The sequence below is a fragment of the Sciurus carolinensis genome, chromosome 9 (assembly GCF_902686445.1).
Source record: "Sciurus carolinensis chromosome 9, mSciCar1.2, whole genome shotgun sequence".
Taxonomy (NCBI): domain Eukaryota; kingdom Metazoa; phylum Chordata; class Mammalia; order Rodentia; family Sciuridae; genus Sciurus; species Sciurus carolinensis.
The window spans coordinates 100,262,863-100,281,164 of NC_062221.1; the positions used below are offsets into that span (position 1 = coordinate 100,262,863).

General features: G+C 33.5%; 1 protein-coding gene across 2 annotated transcripts in view; it reads right to left on the reverse strand.

The window, feature by feature from the left end:
* Epha3 (EPH receptor A3) overlaps positions 1-18,302 on the reverse strand; it is a 346,294-nt gene that overhangs the window by 65,627 nt on the left and 262,365 nt on the right. The window contains exons 6-8 of one of the 2 annotated variants that reach the window (XM_047564892.1): positions 10,767-10,891; positions 7,950-8,109; positions 584-686 (exon numbers count right to left, since the gene is read on the reverse strand). In XM_047564892.1, the coding sequence (XP_047420848.1) occupies positions 584-686; positions 7,950-8,109; positions 10,767-10,891 (388 nt within the window). Of the gene's footprint in view, positions 1-583; positions 687-7,949; positions 8,113-10,766; positions 10,892-18,302 lie in introns of both variants that reach the window. The other variant, XM_047564891.1, reaches the window with a different exon arrangement.

Here is an 18,302-nt window from a genome sequence, read left to right on the forward strand (position 1 = left end):
ACAATTAAATGCTTTAGTGAAAGTTTATTGACTTCACATTCTCCAAATCCTTGGTAGAAAGCCTCTTTTCCTGGGGACCCTGGAAAGCTGCCTAATGAGGAGATATGGAGAGTGGCTTCCCTGCTGTGCAGACCCCTCCAGCTCAGTTTTTATAATGGCCTTAGAATGTGTTTATAGTATTTTTTTAACAACTACTGTTAGAATGAATGAAGGGTGAAGTCCCCAATGGTAATGATTAGTGCCATGCAATGCTGCCAGTGTTTGGGGTGAGAAAGTGTCAAGGAAATCTAGGGTTATTGAAGTGGGAGGGGATAATTGGAAAAAGAAAGGAGAGACTGGGAGTGAGGTCAAAAAAGAGAGTGGTGTGCTTTAGAGAGTGGGGACAGGAATTAATGGAGAAAGGAAAACCAAAACTAAGGAGAGAGGAAAAAAGAAAGTGAGGAGAAAAAGAAGGACCCAGAATACAAGTGCTAACATTGTTATTTGATAAAAGACTTTATGGACCATACCAAAATTTCACAGCAATCAAGGGAAGCAAGGAAAGTATGGTCAAAGAACCTGGTAAATGAGACAAAAATCTTACCTCCCAATCAAAACATATATGACCACGGTGAGGAGAATAATGGCTACTGCCGCTGAAATGGCAATCATTACCACTTGGCTATTTTCACCAGAGATGGAGAAAGCTGTAAGGTGAAGAGAATAAAAGAAGAAATAGACAAGAATTATAAAAACGTTCTAATTAAGCCTGTTTTGCCCCCAATAGGAAGTGATGTTTTAAAAAGTGGTGTTTCATTGGCAGCAATTTGGATGCGCCTAGAGGACACTGTGCTAATTGAAATCAGTTAGACACAGAAGACAAATGTTTCACATCTCACTTATGTAAGAAATTTAAAAAAAAAATGTCAGACTTGGAAAGAGGACTCATGGCTATCTGAGGCTGGGAAGGTGGGGTGGTGGGAATGGAGAGAAATTGACTAAAGGATACAAAGTTTCAATTATATAGAAGAAGTAAGTTTTCAAAAACCTATTACATAGCAAAGTGACTACAGTTAATGAAAACCTATTGTGTATTTCAAGATTTTAAATGCTCTCACTACCAAAAGTGACAACTATGTGAAATGATAGGCATGCTAACTGGATTGATAGAATCATTTCACAGTGTGTATGCCTATCAAAACATAACATTGTGCTCCGTAACTATAAAAATATTATTTGTCAGTAATAAAGAGAAGTTAAATTGAAAAAGAAAAAAAGAGTGATGTAATACCTGTCTCATGGACCTCAATATCTATCACCAACAAGCTCTCCCATATGCCTAGCTTTTTAAATGGTCCCATCACTCATTCATTCACCTAGAGAAGAACTCAGCAAAAATGGTCCAGGAGCCAAATCTGACCTGCCATCAGTTTTTGTATAGCCACAAACTTAGAATGACTTTACATTTTTTCCATCATTATAAAGAGTGGAAAGAACAAACTTTTGTTACCTGAAAATTCTTTGAAATTCAAATTTCAGTGTTTTTATAAGTTTTACTGATACACAACCACATGATTTTTGTATATGACTGAATTTATGCTAGAGTGAGCAGCAGCATCATAGACTTATGTGCACAAAGACTAAAATATTTACCTTGCCCATCACAGAAAATGTTAACTGACCCCTCAGCCAGAACAATGCTTCTCAAACTTTAATGTACACACAAACCATTCAGGAATCTTTTTGAAAAATCAGTTTTTGATTCAGTCAGTGTGGAATGGGGACTGAGACTGTACATTTCTTATGATGCCTCTGGTGACACTGATGATGTCTGTGTCCGACCACATTTCAGTAAAAAAGTTCTAGAACGAAAATAGGAAGTAAACTTGTCCTCTCTTTCTTCTCATCCTTCTACGTAAGTTAATCACAAAATCCTCTTAAATATTTAATTTAACCTCATTTCTCTCCTGGATGATAATTAAAAATTCCCAATTGGTCTCTATTTGCATGTCTTTTTTTCTTTTACTTTGTCACCTAAGTACCCCTTTTCAACCACAAATTTGACCATTCGTGCATAAAATCTCTGCAAGATTCTCTATCAATTTCAGATGTAATTCTATAGCAAGACATATAAAGGCAGTTAGGTTCAATTCTCTGTCTAAATTCCTAGCCACATCTGCTACAAGTTCAACAAGCATCCTAATCTCTATGGAGTTTCTAAAATACAAGCAGTTTCTGGACTCCCTCTTTCATATGTTCAAATTCACATGGGTTGTCTTTGTGGTAAAAACTGATTGAACACGTGAACAAATTATGCTCGAAAGAAAAGCAGAGGAGTTAGTTACTTGAATACTATCACATAAAAGGAACCAACCCTGCATCTTTAACTGGATCACATCCAAATTTGGAAGATTTTCTCCAAACAGGTGGTTTTATAATAATTAAATGATACAAGAAAATAAATGGGGTGGATAGGCTGTTAGAAATGTCCTAAGCATCTGAGAAAAGAGCTCAGAGTGTGACAGGATGGCACACTATAATATAAACTGTTGCAAGCACTTTATTCTGTACTACTAGCAAACTCTTGTTTACACCAATGTGGCAGTCAGGAGAGTGTCTGCTCAGATATCCCTGCTGCCGAGAGTGCAGTGAGCAGACAGCCTCCAGCTGCTGCATTTCAGGATCCACAGTGCCCTTCATGAACTGACCCTGTCCTTCTCCAAGATGGACAGGGCAAGTGCAAAGTACCAGAGTCCAGCCATTCTTGCCTAATGCAGGACCCCTCAAATAGGTGATCTCCATTCTCCGCAATGGTGACTGAGCCTCTAAGAGCTGCTCTGCAGTCTGCAGCTCTTCCTTCCTAGTCCTTCACTTTTTCTTTTTTAATTCTGCAGTGCTAGGGGTTTAACCCAGGAAGTTATGCATGCTAGGCAAGTGCACTAGCACTGAACTACATCCCCAGTTCTTTCAAAATTTTGTTTTGAGACAGAATCTTGCTAAACTGCCTGGGATGACCTAAATTTTACGGTTCTCTTCCTCTTTATTTTCATAGATAACAGACATACACTACAATCTGAGACTCTGTTTGTCCACCACCCTGCTTGTGATTTCTCAGGTATCTCCCCTAGAACCCTTGCTTTTGAAATTCCATTATAGAATCTGTTCCCCAGGGTACCTGACCTATACATCCCCTTCTGTTGGATATAGTTGTGTGAATAGTTTGTTTAAAATAGCTTATCTCAATATTTCAAATAGACTTCATAAACATATAATGATTATTTTAACTCAAACATATAATGATTATTTTAACTCATGCCCTTTATTTTGTATACTATAACAATGTCTAAAAACTAGTAAGTGTTAGCTGGGTATGGTGGTACACGCCTGTAATCCCAGCTACTTGGGAGGCTGAGGCAGGAGAGTAGCAAGTTGAATACTCAGGGGTGCTTAACCACTGAGCCACATCCCCAGCCCTGTATTTTTTTTTTTTTTTTTTTTTTTTTTTTTATTTAGTTGAGGGCCTTGCTAAATTTCCGAGACTGGCTTTGAACTTGTGATCCTCCTGCCTCAGCTGAGTGGCTGGGATTATAGGCCTGTGCCATTGTACCCTGCTCTCTTCTCATTTTAATCTATCTACATATATTTTTGTCTTTCTCTCCCTCAAGAAGAGTGGTTACAAGTTCATTCTTGTGGGTCAGAATGCCTAAATTGGAATGCCTAAATTGGTAGTTGTTTGCTATGTGACATGATTTGATTGTTTGAGGATTAAATGAATGAATATAACTGAAATATTTAGAACAGTGCCGGACATATAGGAAGTACTTAATAAAAAACATTTTTATTATGTCATTTGCCTGATGAAAAATTTAGAATAGTACTCTATTTCCTATAAAATTCTGTATTTTAGTATACAAAACCCTCTATATAAAGATTCTTGTCTATCAGGCTGCCTTAATGTCTTCTAATAATAGGCTCCAAGAGATTAAAGTTGATGCATGTTCATTCTTTATAAACAATGAAAAAGGGGAGAGGGAATCCTGAATCCTAATTTAATTGTTCCTGGTACTTATCTTTGTGAAAAATAACATCCAATAGAATTTTCCAATTCTAAAGCTAAACTTTATCCCACACAGTTCTTTAATTCTTTGAATTTTCAGGTCATGGATTACTTACTAAAACATGAAACACTCACATACACACTGCTGTGGAGTCCCCTCCAAACACTTATTTTAGGAGCTTAATCTCTAATTCAGCAGCATTGGGAGTTAAGCTTAATGGAAGGTGCTTGAATCACAAGTGCTCTGTCTCCATGGTTGGATTAAGGTAACTATTATAAGGACTTGCTCTTTTCTTGCCCTTCTACCTTCCACCATGTGAAATAAGAAGACCTTCACCAGGCACCAGATTCAATGCTTTAATCTTGTACTAGCTTCAAGAACTGTGAGAAATAAATTTCTATTCATTATAAATTACCAAACCATACATATTCTGTTGTACCAGCAAAAACTGAACTGTCTCATTCACACAGACATGCACACTCCATGTACACACTGAACGATTACTTTATCAGGTAATATTTTCACCTCTTTAAAAATGATAATTAATTTAACCAACATTTAAACCTCTTTGAGTTACACATATGATTTCCCCCAATTTCCAGACAGGAAAACTGATACAAGGAGCACCTAGGAAATGATTTTCCAAGGTCATCCAATTAAATGCAAATCAACTCCAAAATACTTGCTCCTAACAGCGTCTACATTGTTCCTGACTTTCTTGGGCATAAAGCACACACCTTGGATTCAGGTTCTACCCACTTAGGGTTTTTAGACAATTGGTCTCTCTGCTTTTCTATGGGTCATACTGTTCTTCTTGCTTTGGTAGGAGCTGCCTTCATTCTCGGGAAATCCTTTTATGCTTCTGGACTCCATGCTTTTTGTGAGTCTTATTGTTGCCTCTTTACTTAGCATGTGAGGGTGTAATAGTAGCACTGTATCAGGACTCCAAACTTGGAGACTTTAGTTTCATTGCCCCTATTTACTAGCTATGCAAGCTTGGAAAAACATACAACTCTGTCTTACATCATGCATTAAAGGAAAGAACAGTATCTGAATAGTTTACAGAATAGGATCAAATGAAATGTTTATGAAAACAGTTCATATCCTGCCATATAAATGCATGGGCTCTAGAAGCACCATTGCCCACCAACCATGAGACTGTGGGAGGTTTACTTAACTTAGTTATGACTCAGTTTCCTCATCTGTACAAAGATAATTGATGATAAGTGCTGACATTTAAAAAATATGATATTTTAATGCACTTAAAATATATACTCCAATGTGCCTCCATATCTTTCCAATAAACCAAGATCAGAAAATGTTATCTAAAGGCTAGGTCAAAATACACTATGGTCTACTGAGGAATAATTGTGTTATATATGAGAACTTTTCACATAATTTTAAAAAATAAAAACCAGAGGGAAAAAAAGAACAAATTGCTAAAGAAATCCAAATGACTTATATTTTAAAATTATTAACATATAACAAACAAAGCTTTAGAGTTTTTATGAATCTTATCACTTTGATTTAAAAAAATAAAGAAAGTGAAGCTTGATTTTTGCTTTTCTTCTAAGACTAAAGGTTTTCCCCCACTTTCATTTATCCTCAAAGTCTGGAAGAATTCTATTGTGAAACAGTAAAAGTAAATTGATTTGTTAAAAAATCAAACTATAGGGCTAAGGATGCAGCCCAGTGTGAGCAGCCCCTGAGTTAAATCTTCAGCACTTGGGAGGAAAACAACAACAACAACAACAACAACAACAAACCCCGTACAACTCATAGTTATTTTTATAAAGAGAAAGAGTGAAGAGGAAGAGTTCATGTTTTTTCTTTCTATCCTCTTTTCCCTTTTCTCTCTCTCAATCAATATAAGTATTTCAAGAATAAAACTTGGTAAAAATCCTACAGCCCTACAGGACTTAAATCAGCTACTTTTCTTTCTTCAGCACTGGGAATTAAATCTAGGGCTTTTCACATCCTATCGAAGTGCTTTACTACTGAGCCACATCCCAAGTCTGTAAAAATTGTGAATTTCTTAAACTTCAGTCAGACACTAAGTCTCAAGAGAAGTCTTCTATGCATAAATGCTACTCAGCAATGTCTATGTCAAATATGGAATTATACTGGAATTTGTTGTTGATTTTGCAAATCTACTTATCAGATAGGGTTGAGTGCTAATTAACATCATACAAAATTAGATGGATGTTCCAAATTATTCATTAACATACTAAATATTTATATAATTGTGATCTGACTCTTTTACCCCTCAATATGTATAATTTGTATCATAAGATATCATAAATATTTGCTTTTCCTACTTCTGTGATTTGGGATGTTTTCTAGTAAACCAAATATGGATTTTGTTGTTACTATTAATTCAATTATTCATTTATAAGTTTGAAAAATCAATTTGTAATCATTTCAAAAGGAGAAACTTTCTTCACATCACTCAAAAGTTGCGAAAATAATTTAGAATAACTAATGTCACACTGAAATTATGTCCAGTCATCTAAAATTTTTAACTTATTTTGGGCCTTGTCACGGATTTCCTACACCATACTGCATTTTGTATCTAGTGTCTCTGGAAAGGTTTCTCCCTGCTTATTTCATTGTGGAGTTAGGAGAGGTCTTTAAGGGTAGATATGTATGTCTGTGAATGGGTGCTCTCCTCTAAGTAGATTGGTTATAGTTCTGCTGTGAACTGATGATGTATAAAAATATTAGAACCTCAAAACCTTGCAGAAGTTACAGCTCTTTAAGTAGCATTCTTACTTGAAAAAGCCAATGTCGTGAAATATATTATTTAGTTTTTATCATTTATGACCAGTCCTACTATGTATGAAATTATTACCAATAATAATGTGATTTTATGTCAGGAACAAAATATTTAGAAAATAGAAAATATAGGTAACAGAAAAATTGCAAGTTAGAGTGGTCAAAAGACATGACTTTCTTCAATAGTTTTGGACACTCTTAGATCCTTTCAGGATAATCTGATTCTAAAGGGTGTCCATATTTGATCCTTTCTCTAGGCTAGTTTATAACTGTGAATTATAGTTGAAGAAAACTATCAGTGCTACATGTGACTTTTCTTATTACAATTAAAATAACACTTGTTCAGCAGAGATATAATTGGTTTATTTCTAAACACACACATGCACAAATATGTATGTGTATGCATCTGTTCTAATTTTTCTTTAAACCAGTCTTGATCTCTTATTAGTCTTCCCATTAACTAATTAGTTAAATAAAATATTTAGTTCATATTTATTTTATATTATCAGCATAGTTATGATATTAACTTCTGAAAATTATATTTCACCAGAGTGCTTTTTAAATATTGAGTGAATGCATTTAAAGGAAGGAAATCTTTGTTTTTTCTGGAAAATGTCTGTCAATTCTAGGCCAATATTAGCCAAATTTGGGATCAACTGGACAGGCTATCCCAATTTCTTGTGAATATGAATGAAGCAATAAAACATATTTTAGAAAATTCTTATTCCCTAAGTTATACATGAATGGATGTGTTAAGGCTAAAAACAAAATTCGGATTCTCATGCATCATCAGGTTTCTTGTTTGTGGTTAACTGAATCATTCAATGAACTTCAAACATCTAGATTGACAGGCACTGGAAGTATGTTATCATATTTAACAATGTTCCTTAAGAGGAATTTATGGCTAACAGAAAACCAGAAGTATTCCACACATTAAAATAAGTTTGATCTGTAAAAGAGAACAAGAACACAGATGCATACTCACACAAATACAAACACATAGCTCAGCAAATTACTGAAGTCCCAAGCAAAACATTCAATTTATCATACTAGGTTAACATTTAGGAAGTGAGAATAAAATATCAAACACTTTTGGTAACAGTCCTCCCCCTTACACAAAATTGAAATAATACATACAGTCTGGGCTAGTTTCGAACTCAAACTTGCGACTGTTGGTCCCATATCCAGCTGCTGTTCGGGCGCGGATTTGGAATACATATGTAGTATCAGGCTTGAGGCTACTGATGGTGACATTTGTGCCTCTTGCCCTCAAAATGGTATAACTTGTCTCTTGTTCCTGCTTTGAAGTAAGAAAATAAATCATGTTAATATCAAATCTTCATTATAACGCTATTGCATGATTAACAATTAAATAAGTTGATTCTTTAAAATACAGCACATGATGCATAAAAAAGGTTATGCCCATTATTTCACTTGCTGGGTGCAAGGAGGGAAAATTTTCCAATGAAAATATTTATAGACTTCCTAATTTGGAGGTTATGATGTATGTTCTCCGCATAAACCTGGAAAAGTTAGCTTTAATTCTTACTGGTTAGTGAACATGTGAGTGAAAATACATTCTCTTCAAAGTCAAAGCTGAAAGAAAGCTTCAAACTAATTCCAAGAATAAGCTTACAAAGAAGAAAATAGCCCTTTGAATTAAACCTAATAAGAACATTCTACTGAATGTCAAATAGAAAATATTTCTATTAATCTAAAATTTTAAAAATGAAGTCAAGATTATATATGTGGATCTAATATCCTCAGTATAACTATGTTTGTTTTGTATTTTATGTAAGTCATTGCCATTTAGTAGACACAAATATCATCTGAGTAAATTCTAGAAATAGTTCCCAAAAAGGATCTGTTCTGGGAGATTCACATTCCATATTAATATTAAAGTTTCTTTTGTGTCAAGTTCTATTTGCAAAAATTGAATTTGCACTGAATTTATTTTTTCTCTAACATACATGAAAATGTTAATTAATTACACTTTTTAACTAGAGATGCTGGTTATATATTAGATAGCATTTGAGTTAGTATATTAAATAATGAAAAGTATTGAATATATTTCATATATATTGAATATATTTCTTATGCATAAATAATTATTTTATTCATTTAAAAATTATTGAGCAAGTAGCCAGAAGCAGATTCCGTTGATCATTTTGAGACAATTACATTAAGCAGTCAAGAAATATAGATCTTAAGAAACTAAAATTCCAGTGAAGCATTCAAAATATTTCTAAGTCCCACAGGTGAATTTGAGAATAATTTTTAAATTCATATTTCTGTGCTAAAAATAAGTATTTATATATACATATTTAAGTAACATCACTTGTATGCAAGCATCATGTTTTAAAAAGCTTAGGAAATAATAAACTTAATGATTTTCTTCCTCTATTCATTGCATAATGTATATATTATTTTGTTGGTGGAGTTTGAAAGAAGTTAATTTATTTTTCATGTTGGCAAAAGATATAAACATAAGTCAATTGTATTTTGGAATTAACATCAGAGATTTCAAGGTGTCCTCCTAGTTTGGTTATCCAGTCTGAACTGAGGCACAAAGTTAATTTCTTAGATCATCAATGAAACTTGCATTCTTATATCTGCTCCCTCTATCTTGTCACATTTTTTAAAAGAGAAGATCACAGTCACAAAAGTGATTGGCTTTAACATAGTGGATTACTGTACTGTGATTATGGCAAAATGAAATTTCTTAGGCCTCACTTTATTTTGATGAAAAGGGAATATCTTTTTCCTGTAGAGAAGAGTATACATAAAATAACATCATGTTTGTGAACTATGTTGACTTCAATAAAGAAAATAACTGCATAGCACAAAAGTATATTTATGCATTATGCCTCTTTGACAACTGAATATTCTAATAACTCTCAGACCTCTAACTATCCATTCTCACACTGAAGTAGGTACACAATCAGGGAAACATGCTAAATGAGGAATCGTGACTGTCAGGATTAAAAACATAAGCCTAATAAAATATTTTGGCAGGGGCTATGGGAAATTCATCTAATGTTACTACTCTCAATTATTCCTTTTATAAAAATTCCTATTTACCAACTTTCAATAAATGATCATATTGTCGAAATTTAAATAATGCATGCAGAAACATCCAGTATACATAAACTGCATCTACATATGTATAGCTACAAAATTGCCCAGCTTGTTTTTAATTCACTTTAAAATACTTTATAAAGGGCAGCAGATACACAAATGTGTTCTGTTCCTGTATTAACAGCTATGAAGTGAACCAGCTTTGATGATAAAGTTTGAATACATCTTGCTTTCAAACTTGTCCATTTTTTAAAACTAGGGAGCAATAAGTGTTTAAGTGATGAAATGTCACTATCTAAATTCTCTATATAAATAACCCTGTGCTCATCTTTTATAATTGCAACGTTAAAACACAGTTTTATGATGTGAGGCATACTTATTCATTCACCCCATTTTCTTTATTTTCCTCTGCAGAGCCAGGAAACCTTTTTATCATGAGTTAAATAATGTGGTGTTTTTGTTATTCATTCCAATGTTACCCTCTTTATTAAATGAAAATCATGTCAATGAGAAGATCACAAAATGAGGTTTGAGTCAATTAACAAAGGAATACTTCATCAGAGAAGTCAATCACTACAAAATTTTTAGTGGAACAAGGATTCTCTGTATAAAAGAACATAAATGTCTTGTCTATTGTCACAATTAACTGGATTATGTTTGGTAGTGATATTTTTGATGTTGTTTATTGCTGTAGAGTAAAGGGTATTTGACAAGGTGGTTTCTAAATGCCCCCTACCTATAAATTAAAGAGCTCATACGACGGATACTAAACATAGCTCTTACTAACAATGTCACCGCTTTCTTTTCAAGAGTACTGCTAATGAGAAAATAGGCTCATTCCCTACACAACTCAACCACATAAAATTGTTTCCCCACCTTTTCATAGTATTTGACTTCATAGTCCAATATGATCCCATTAGGATGTTCAGGTTCTTGCCAGGATAAAGAGATGCTATTTCTGGATGTCCGATCTTTCTTGATTATCATGACAGGTGATGGAGCTGTAAAGAAAGGAAGGGAGGAAAAGTGGGAGAAAGCAAGTTTATGGGTTGAAAAGCATGGTGAATAAAGCAGAGAGAGAGAAGAGAACCAGCAAATGGAGTCTATCATTGGTCTAATCTTTGGCAAGAAAGCACGATTTCCATTTCCAAGACCCCTGAGTATTAATCTGGCCCCATATCCAGTCCCAGCAGCTGGATTATAGCCCTAGTGCATTCAAGCCTATGGAAAATGAGCTGAGATTTTCTGCTGCTGGTTGACTAGTGGCAAGTGAGCAGATGTTTTCAATATGCTACTATAATGTAAGCAATGAAATATATTTGATATATTAAAAAAAGAACAAAACATTAGGACTACCTATTTGTTATAATGTTGCAAAGTTATTAATGCCAGATTCCTCAGTTCATTGATAACATTTTCATATGCAACTCTGTAAGAGGACTGGAATCCATTATGTACGAGGAGTCCCATGGTATCCATAGGTAATAATAATATTTAGTGTATTGTGAAATAGATATGACTTAGGACATATTACTGTAGATCTTGATTTCTGACAAAAATCTCTCATGAATAAAAATTCATTTCAAGAAAATGATTTTATATTTTTGAATTTTAATTTCTTAAAAATATTTAACAAGAAATTCAAGGAAATAACTGCTTTGTGTTACAGATATATTTTGAGATATCTTATTCAATAATGGCTATATTTGTTATCTTTTGTTGCATATTATCAAAAATTTGGAATATAAATAGAAAGCAGAAATTTAGTTCAGATATAACAGGGTCATCTTCATTTCAAACTAAAGCTTAAATATGTTTTAAGTGATTTCTGTTTCCAATTCTTCCATTAAAAATAAAAATACTGTCTATGTACTTTGGGTTTTGAATCTCAATCTCAACCAGTCAAGTGAAATGCCTCACTGCAGTACAGCAGAACTTGACCCTAATAGAATATAGCAAACCAAATTACAAATACCAGAAAAAGCTCAGGAATATTCATACATTAACTATTGAATTGTTTTAATTGATTGAAAACCCACTACGTTACACATTTTTTGCAAATCAAGCATATTTGAACACTATGTATTTATAATCTTCAAAAAGCTAACAGTGTGGGTTCCATATTTGTTGATTCCATCTTTCTATACTTATCACATGATGACTTTTGCATGGAACCTTTCAAGCTGTTCCCATGTATAAATACTTTTTAACCTTTATGTGTCAATTTAAAGTTTTTGTGCATTAGTTGTGACTTGTGTCACTTTTTAGAATCTATTTCAATAAATTTCCCATCCATCTGTTCCTATTATTTGTAAGATACTTCTATGAACACTTCTCTAATTACAGTATTCTTACCCTAATGGTCTGGGAATGAGGACTTAATCTTTTGCCAAAAAAATAAAAATGTAGGTTTTGCTTTTCTGGTGGAAAGTACATTTATTTTATTATTCTCATTTTTAATTTATTTTCTTATTCTCATTTTAGCAATTATTATCCTCTGATGCCAACTAAAGTCATTTACCTTTCATGTCTTCTCTTCATCTACTCAATACTTTTCTGTTTAATTCCCAAATTGATCTCATCCCCAACCCCTGTGATTTGCTGCTCTAATGTTGATTCGAAGCAAAAGATAAGCTATTTTTCACTTTATATTATTTTATTTTCTTCGTATATACTTAGAAAAATCAATTTATTATCCAATTGCTAATGAGAAAATTGAAGTCACCAATGTCCTTAGAACCAAATTTTGCTTCTTTTACAAACAATGGAAAAATTCCACTAATTTTTCTGCTGAAGCAAATCCATTAGTAGAATGACTTTTGATGTGTGCTTGCCGAGCATTTCAAAGAAGCTTTGTATTGGAACACTTTCCTTTTAAATCCATGAAGTCCTATATTTAATTTCATACCCTCACGAAACTGGTTTATTTTTCAAAATCATTAAAATACATTTCAAAGATGTTGGAGAAAAACACAGGTATGATATCTCTCCTTTAAAAAAGGGGAGAGAGAAAATAATTCCTTTCAAACAACGATTGTGACAAGGGTGTATTAACCTTTTAATAAAAGCTTTGCAGACTGTTTTGGGGGTCTGCCCAAGTTTTACTGCTTGTGCACTAAGAAAGACTTTATAACTGTTGAAATACTTCAAAGGCCTTTGAGCAAGCTGCAGGCCCCTGTTGAACTGTAATAAATAACCTTTTGTAATTCCACACTTACTTAAGTAGAGGCAATTGCTCGAAGCTTGTGCCATCTCTATGTTAAATGAACCTTTTCTGATTGCTGCTTTTAGGCCCCTGTTAAGTTATTTGTTCTGCTCTTTTAATACACACCCCTCATATTGGCTAAATTTCAGCACAGTTCAACCCAGTATACCAGCTGGAAGCCCATTACTCTTAGATAAAGCTCATCAATATTTTAATATTAATAAATAATTAACAGAAATTGTTTTCTCTCTTCTTGTAAACATGCTACATTAAGAGATGCATTCTGTGGGCATTCTGTTATATTAATGCTTTTTAAAAAGTTTCTTGGAACCTTTTTAATTCATTTCCTGAAGCATAATTTCTTCATACTTCATGCGCTGTAACACAATTTATAATGTTAGTGATAAAGTCATATGGATTACATTTCTTTCTGTTAGTTTTTAGGTACCAAAGAGAGATTTGTACAAATTACTAATTTTCAAATCCTAGAGGAATTTGTTAATTTTTGCTATACAAAAATGGTGTTGCAACGTATGAAATAGATTTAATTTGTTGTATTCTCACTTCTCTGTTTTTTGAATTTGTGATTTGAAAGAATACAGGGAGATTGCTAAATTGAATGAAAAAATGAACTCTCTAGAACTAGAGAAATGCTGGGAGTTAGCAGAAGAAGGTAGAAAAAGATAGAACATGGGTTTTCTGTTGCAAATTTGCTGATATATAAGCTTAAATAGCAATTACTGGTGAGTACCTCAATAGCCTAGGATTGAGTTTCAATTGTGTTCCTTTACTAGATCCTAAATGATAGATTACTAAAATGTTTCTTCTAGTGAGAGGAAATTGGTGACAGGATAGGACACTGAGGACTAGACCAGACATTTATGTAGGTCAGTAAATGGGCAGTTATATAGGGGGAAAGAAATGAAGAAATTAGTAAACAGAACATTAATAACAGGTGAAGGTAATAATTCACAAAAATTTTGAAATAATGTTTTGGTGGGTAGAATACATTTTTTTTATATTGGTTTTGGAAAGGAAGATAATGTTTGATCTTGAGCTTTCATTATGCTGAATACAACAAAATGTGTCCTTTGTAAAATAAAAAAAAAGAAAGATGAAATAGTTGATAAAGTGATATTTTAAATGAAGTATTCCTTAAAAGAATCCAAATGCAAGGAAAAACAGTGGGAGCTGGAAGGGTTGGCTCATGAATCACACAATTAACCATTCTCCAGGCAGCTGTTTCAGGGTTTACACTGTGCTACTAAAACCTTCCAAACATAGTGAGTACTAAAGAAATTCTGGCCTTGTCACAGTGGATCTACTCATGCTTCTTGAAATTCATTGTCCTTTAAAATATACCTTTGTCAGAACAGATGACTGGACAGTTTCACCTATATTATCTATCAGTTGTGTCTTTAAAAGCTAGCTTCCAGAGTGCTTTTCAATTTGCCTTCTAAGGAGACATAGCTTCTGAGTATGAGAGCTGAATTGTTCACTGGGTGTCTTTCTCCCTATCTAGCAATGATGAGCAATGACGGCCTCTTGAATTGGTAACATGCAATGACTAGTTCAAAAGTAGGACAAAGAAAAAGAGAAGTATAAGCCCTAACTGGTAATAATTGAACTCAGTCTAACAGTGGAAAAAAATTTTCCAAAACATTTTTTCCTCATTGATTTGTGGAGGAAAGACAAGATTTGTTCTCATTGTTAATATAACTTAGACCATCGACTACATCAAATGAAATAACAGAAAGATAAATTACAACAGACAAGCAAAAATGTCACCCTAAAAAAAGGCTTCTGTGTAAAGGGACTGGGGTAGAAATAGGACTTGCTTTGTCCAAAATTTGTATTAGAATCAAGCTTGATAAGTATCAACCTTGCCAAATCTACAGACAGGCATGGAAGGGATTCATTATTTTAACTCTGGTGCTTTTTATGCTACACTTATTATTATTCTGCAACTAAAATATGACCCTTCCTTAGAATCAGGAAGTCAAAACTCCAAAATTCAACTCCTAAAGGATCTGGTTAGTTTGTTTTTATTGGGACCTTCCTATTTCTGGGTTGGGGAATTTCTAATGAACCTCTGAGGTATCTCTGTGGTTTAGAGATTGGACAAGTTAAAGTAATAACAAAAAGGGCTCAGTATTTCTCTTCGAAGTGAGCCAAAGCTTTTAAAAATTATCTCCATGGGAAAATATCATGCAGTAAATGGTTGAAAGATTTTTCTTTTGAGTCAGACATGCCTTTAAAAGCATTACCCCCTTATTTTTCTTTAGCATTCTGTACAATGCCCACTTAACATTTCCTTTTCAGTTTTCTCTCTCTCTCTCTCTCTCTCTTTTTTTTTTTTTAGAAGAGAACACTTCTATTAAATCCAGAAACACTCTGGGGTTTGATTTAACACAATCATCCATAGCTTAATGTTCTCCATCTCACCACCCCCACCCTGAATTCCCCAAACCTGGCATTCTCTGTAATTTCCTCTTTGGGCCATGACTTTCCCATTTTGCAATGTGCCTAGTCTAAGATTTCAGAGTTTTCCCTCTGTGTACTCGTAGCTTGCCCATCAGCTCCACCCTCTGAAAGTTGATACTTTTTGTTTATTTGTTTGTTTGTTTGTTTTTTCCTACTCTCTGGTATTCAGGCCGTGCGTAAAAGCTTGCTATTTTCATCCTGTATCAGATTCAGTGACTTTCTTCCTAATCTTTCCCTCAATCTTTCCAGAACTTCCACTTCATACACATTTTAATGATTTATTACTTTATAAAGCAAATGAAACATTGACTATCCCCTACATCAAAAATCTCATGATTTCTAATCTAGATTTTAATTGCTAAGCAAATAATAAGCTTCAAATGGATGCTCTCAGAATCTAAGAAGCTGATTTTAAATATACTTAGAATCACAAACATTTGAAAAATTCTGGACTAGCCTCTTGTAAGACCGCAACACACACACACACACACACACACACACACACGCACACACACCAGCTTTATCATTTATTGCTCTCCGTTCAAAGCTAAAATTGTAAAGACAATTATTCTTTCGTCTGTCCACATTTGTGCATGTTGTAATTCCTGCCTGGAATGCTAGATCTCTTCCTTTTCTATGTGGAAAATGTTTCTGCTCATTACCTTTCAAAATCTACTGCTAATATACTTCCCTTATAAAGCTTTCCCAGTCCCTTAGGCAATATTTAACCAACTCCATCCTCTGTTTTTGCCTAATAGTGCAGTTTACCCATACTCTTGGGAGATATGTTTCAAAACCCCCAGTGGATGCCTGAAGACATAGATGGCACTGGACATTTTATACACTACCTGTGATATAATTTAGTTCATAAATTAGGTAAAGTAAGTGGTTAACAACAATAATTAATAATGAAACTTATCCAACCATGTTATGCACATGAACACATATGCCACCATGAAATCCACTATTCTGTATAATCATCATGCAGCAATAAAATAAGATCTTTAGCATAAAATAATAATAATGAAATCAGTCAAGGTTAGTTGAACACAAATAGTGCCATCTGATAACTCAGGCAGGTAGCATCTGAACAAAGGGGAGACTCCTGTCCCCAGGGGAATAGAGTGGGACAGCATGACATTTTATCACCTCACTAAGAATGGTCTAACACAGTCTAACACTTAGGAGTTTTGTTTTTTTTTTTTCTGAAAATTTCCATTAATATTTTTGGATCGCCACTAATGTCCGGTCACTGAATCCTAGAAAGTGAAACAACGGGCAAGAGGGGACGGCTGTAATCCATTCTTCTAGCATTTAGTCCACTGCTCTGCCTTGTAATTATATTATTTTCTTGTCTCTATCTTCCCAATCAGTGCTTCCCATTGTGAGCACTCAGTCTTCCATGCCCTGCATAATATTGGCTTTGCTCAACTCTACTACTGCTGTTTGGATAGCTTTGGAATAAATGTACAATTTATTTTGTGACTGTTCCCCTGAGCAATAAATTCTCTTTAACTCCTGATATTAACATAATAAAACTCAAACTAAAATGATAATTGAAATATACTTAGGAGAGAGATGATTTTCTATAAAATTATATCTTTCAAATTACATAGTAAGGATAAAAGTAGTTTTCTCAAAACCAAATCAATGGTGCTGGAACATAAAGTTGTTAGACCTTTTCTAAAATTATACATTTTTTTACAATGAAAATTTTTGACCAAAATTTCTTTTTTTTCATTATTCGTTAATATAATGTATTCAAGAGTTGAGTTTCCCAGTTCTAAATTTCTGAAAATTTTCAAAGTTTTAATTATCAAATTTTTAAAATATCAATGTAGTTTTAAATACTGGAGACTGCAATTATAATTTATAATATAATTTATAATCTTATCCCCATCTTAGCATGAAGAAATAAAGAGAAAAAAGTGATAGAGGAAGAGTTCACTTCATAAATGTTTATCACATGGATTCATCAAGATGGAATCATCCTGCTTTGTCATTTTCTCAACTGATCTTCAAATTCTTTTTAAAAATGACAAATTCTCCTTCATTAATATCATCTTACATGTTCATGTAATCAGAAAAATCTTTGCATGAATCTTTCATGACTTTTAAAATCTATGGGGTTAATTATAGCTTAGTATAATGCCTCCATGTAAAAGACTTTAATGTTTATAAACAAATATATTTAAAACTCATCATCCACTTGATGTTGATTAATCTCTAAAATAAGAAATCATCTAACTGTGAAATAATACAATTTAGAGCCAATAAAATTTTTCCATACTATTCACCTTTGGAAAATGCAGTGCACTAAGCAAAATTTACCATAAAATGTTGAGAATTTTAGTGAGGATGTATACACACATATAAATACATACAGTATTAGTATAACTTAGGGGAAAATGTTGCTTGGATTCACTAGGATGTTTTACAAGATTCTTCTCTTTTTAGGTCCTGTGAAAGACTGAGCATTCTTGACACAGCTGCAGTTTGAGAGTCTAATGAGGCCTATCCTTGGACATTACACATTGCTACACAAGGCAATCAGAGGCTGGTTGTGTGTTTGTGTGTGATTTTCATCCCACTGTTTTTTATTAACATACAAGATCCAATGCTGCGGGGAAGATCTTTCACTGTTAACATGAGATAGATGAAATTCAAATGCATGTATACTTATTCCTCTTTTTTATTGACTGCCTTGAAACATAAAAATTTTC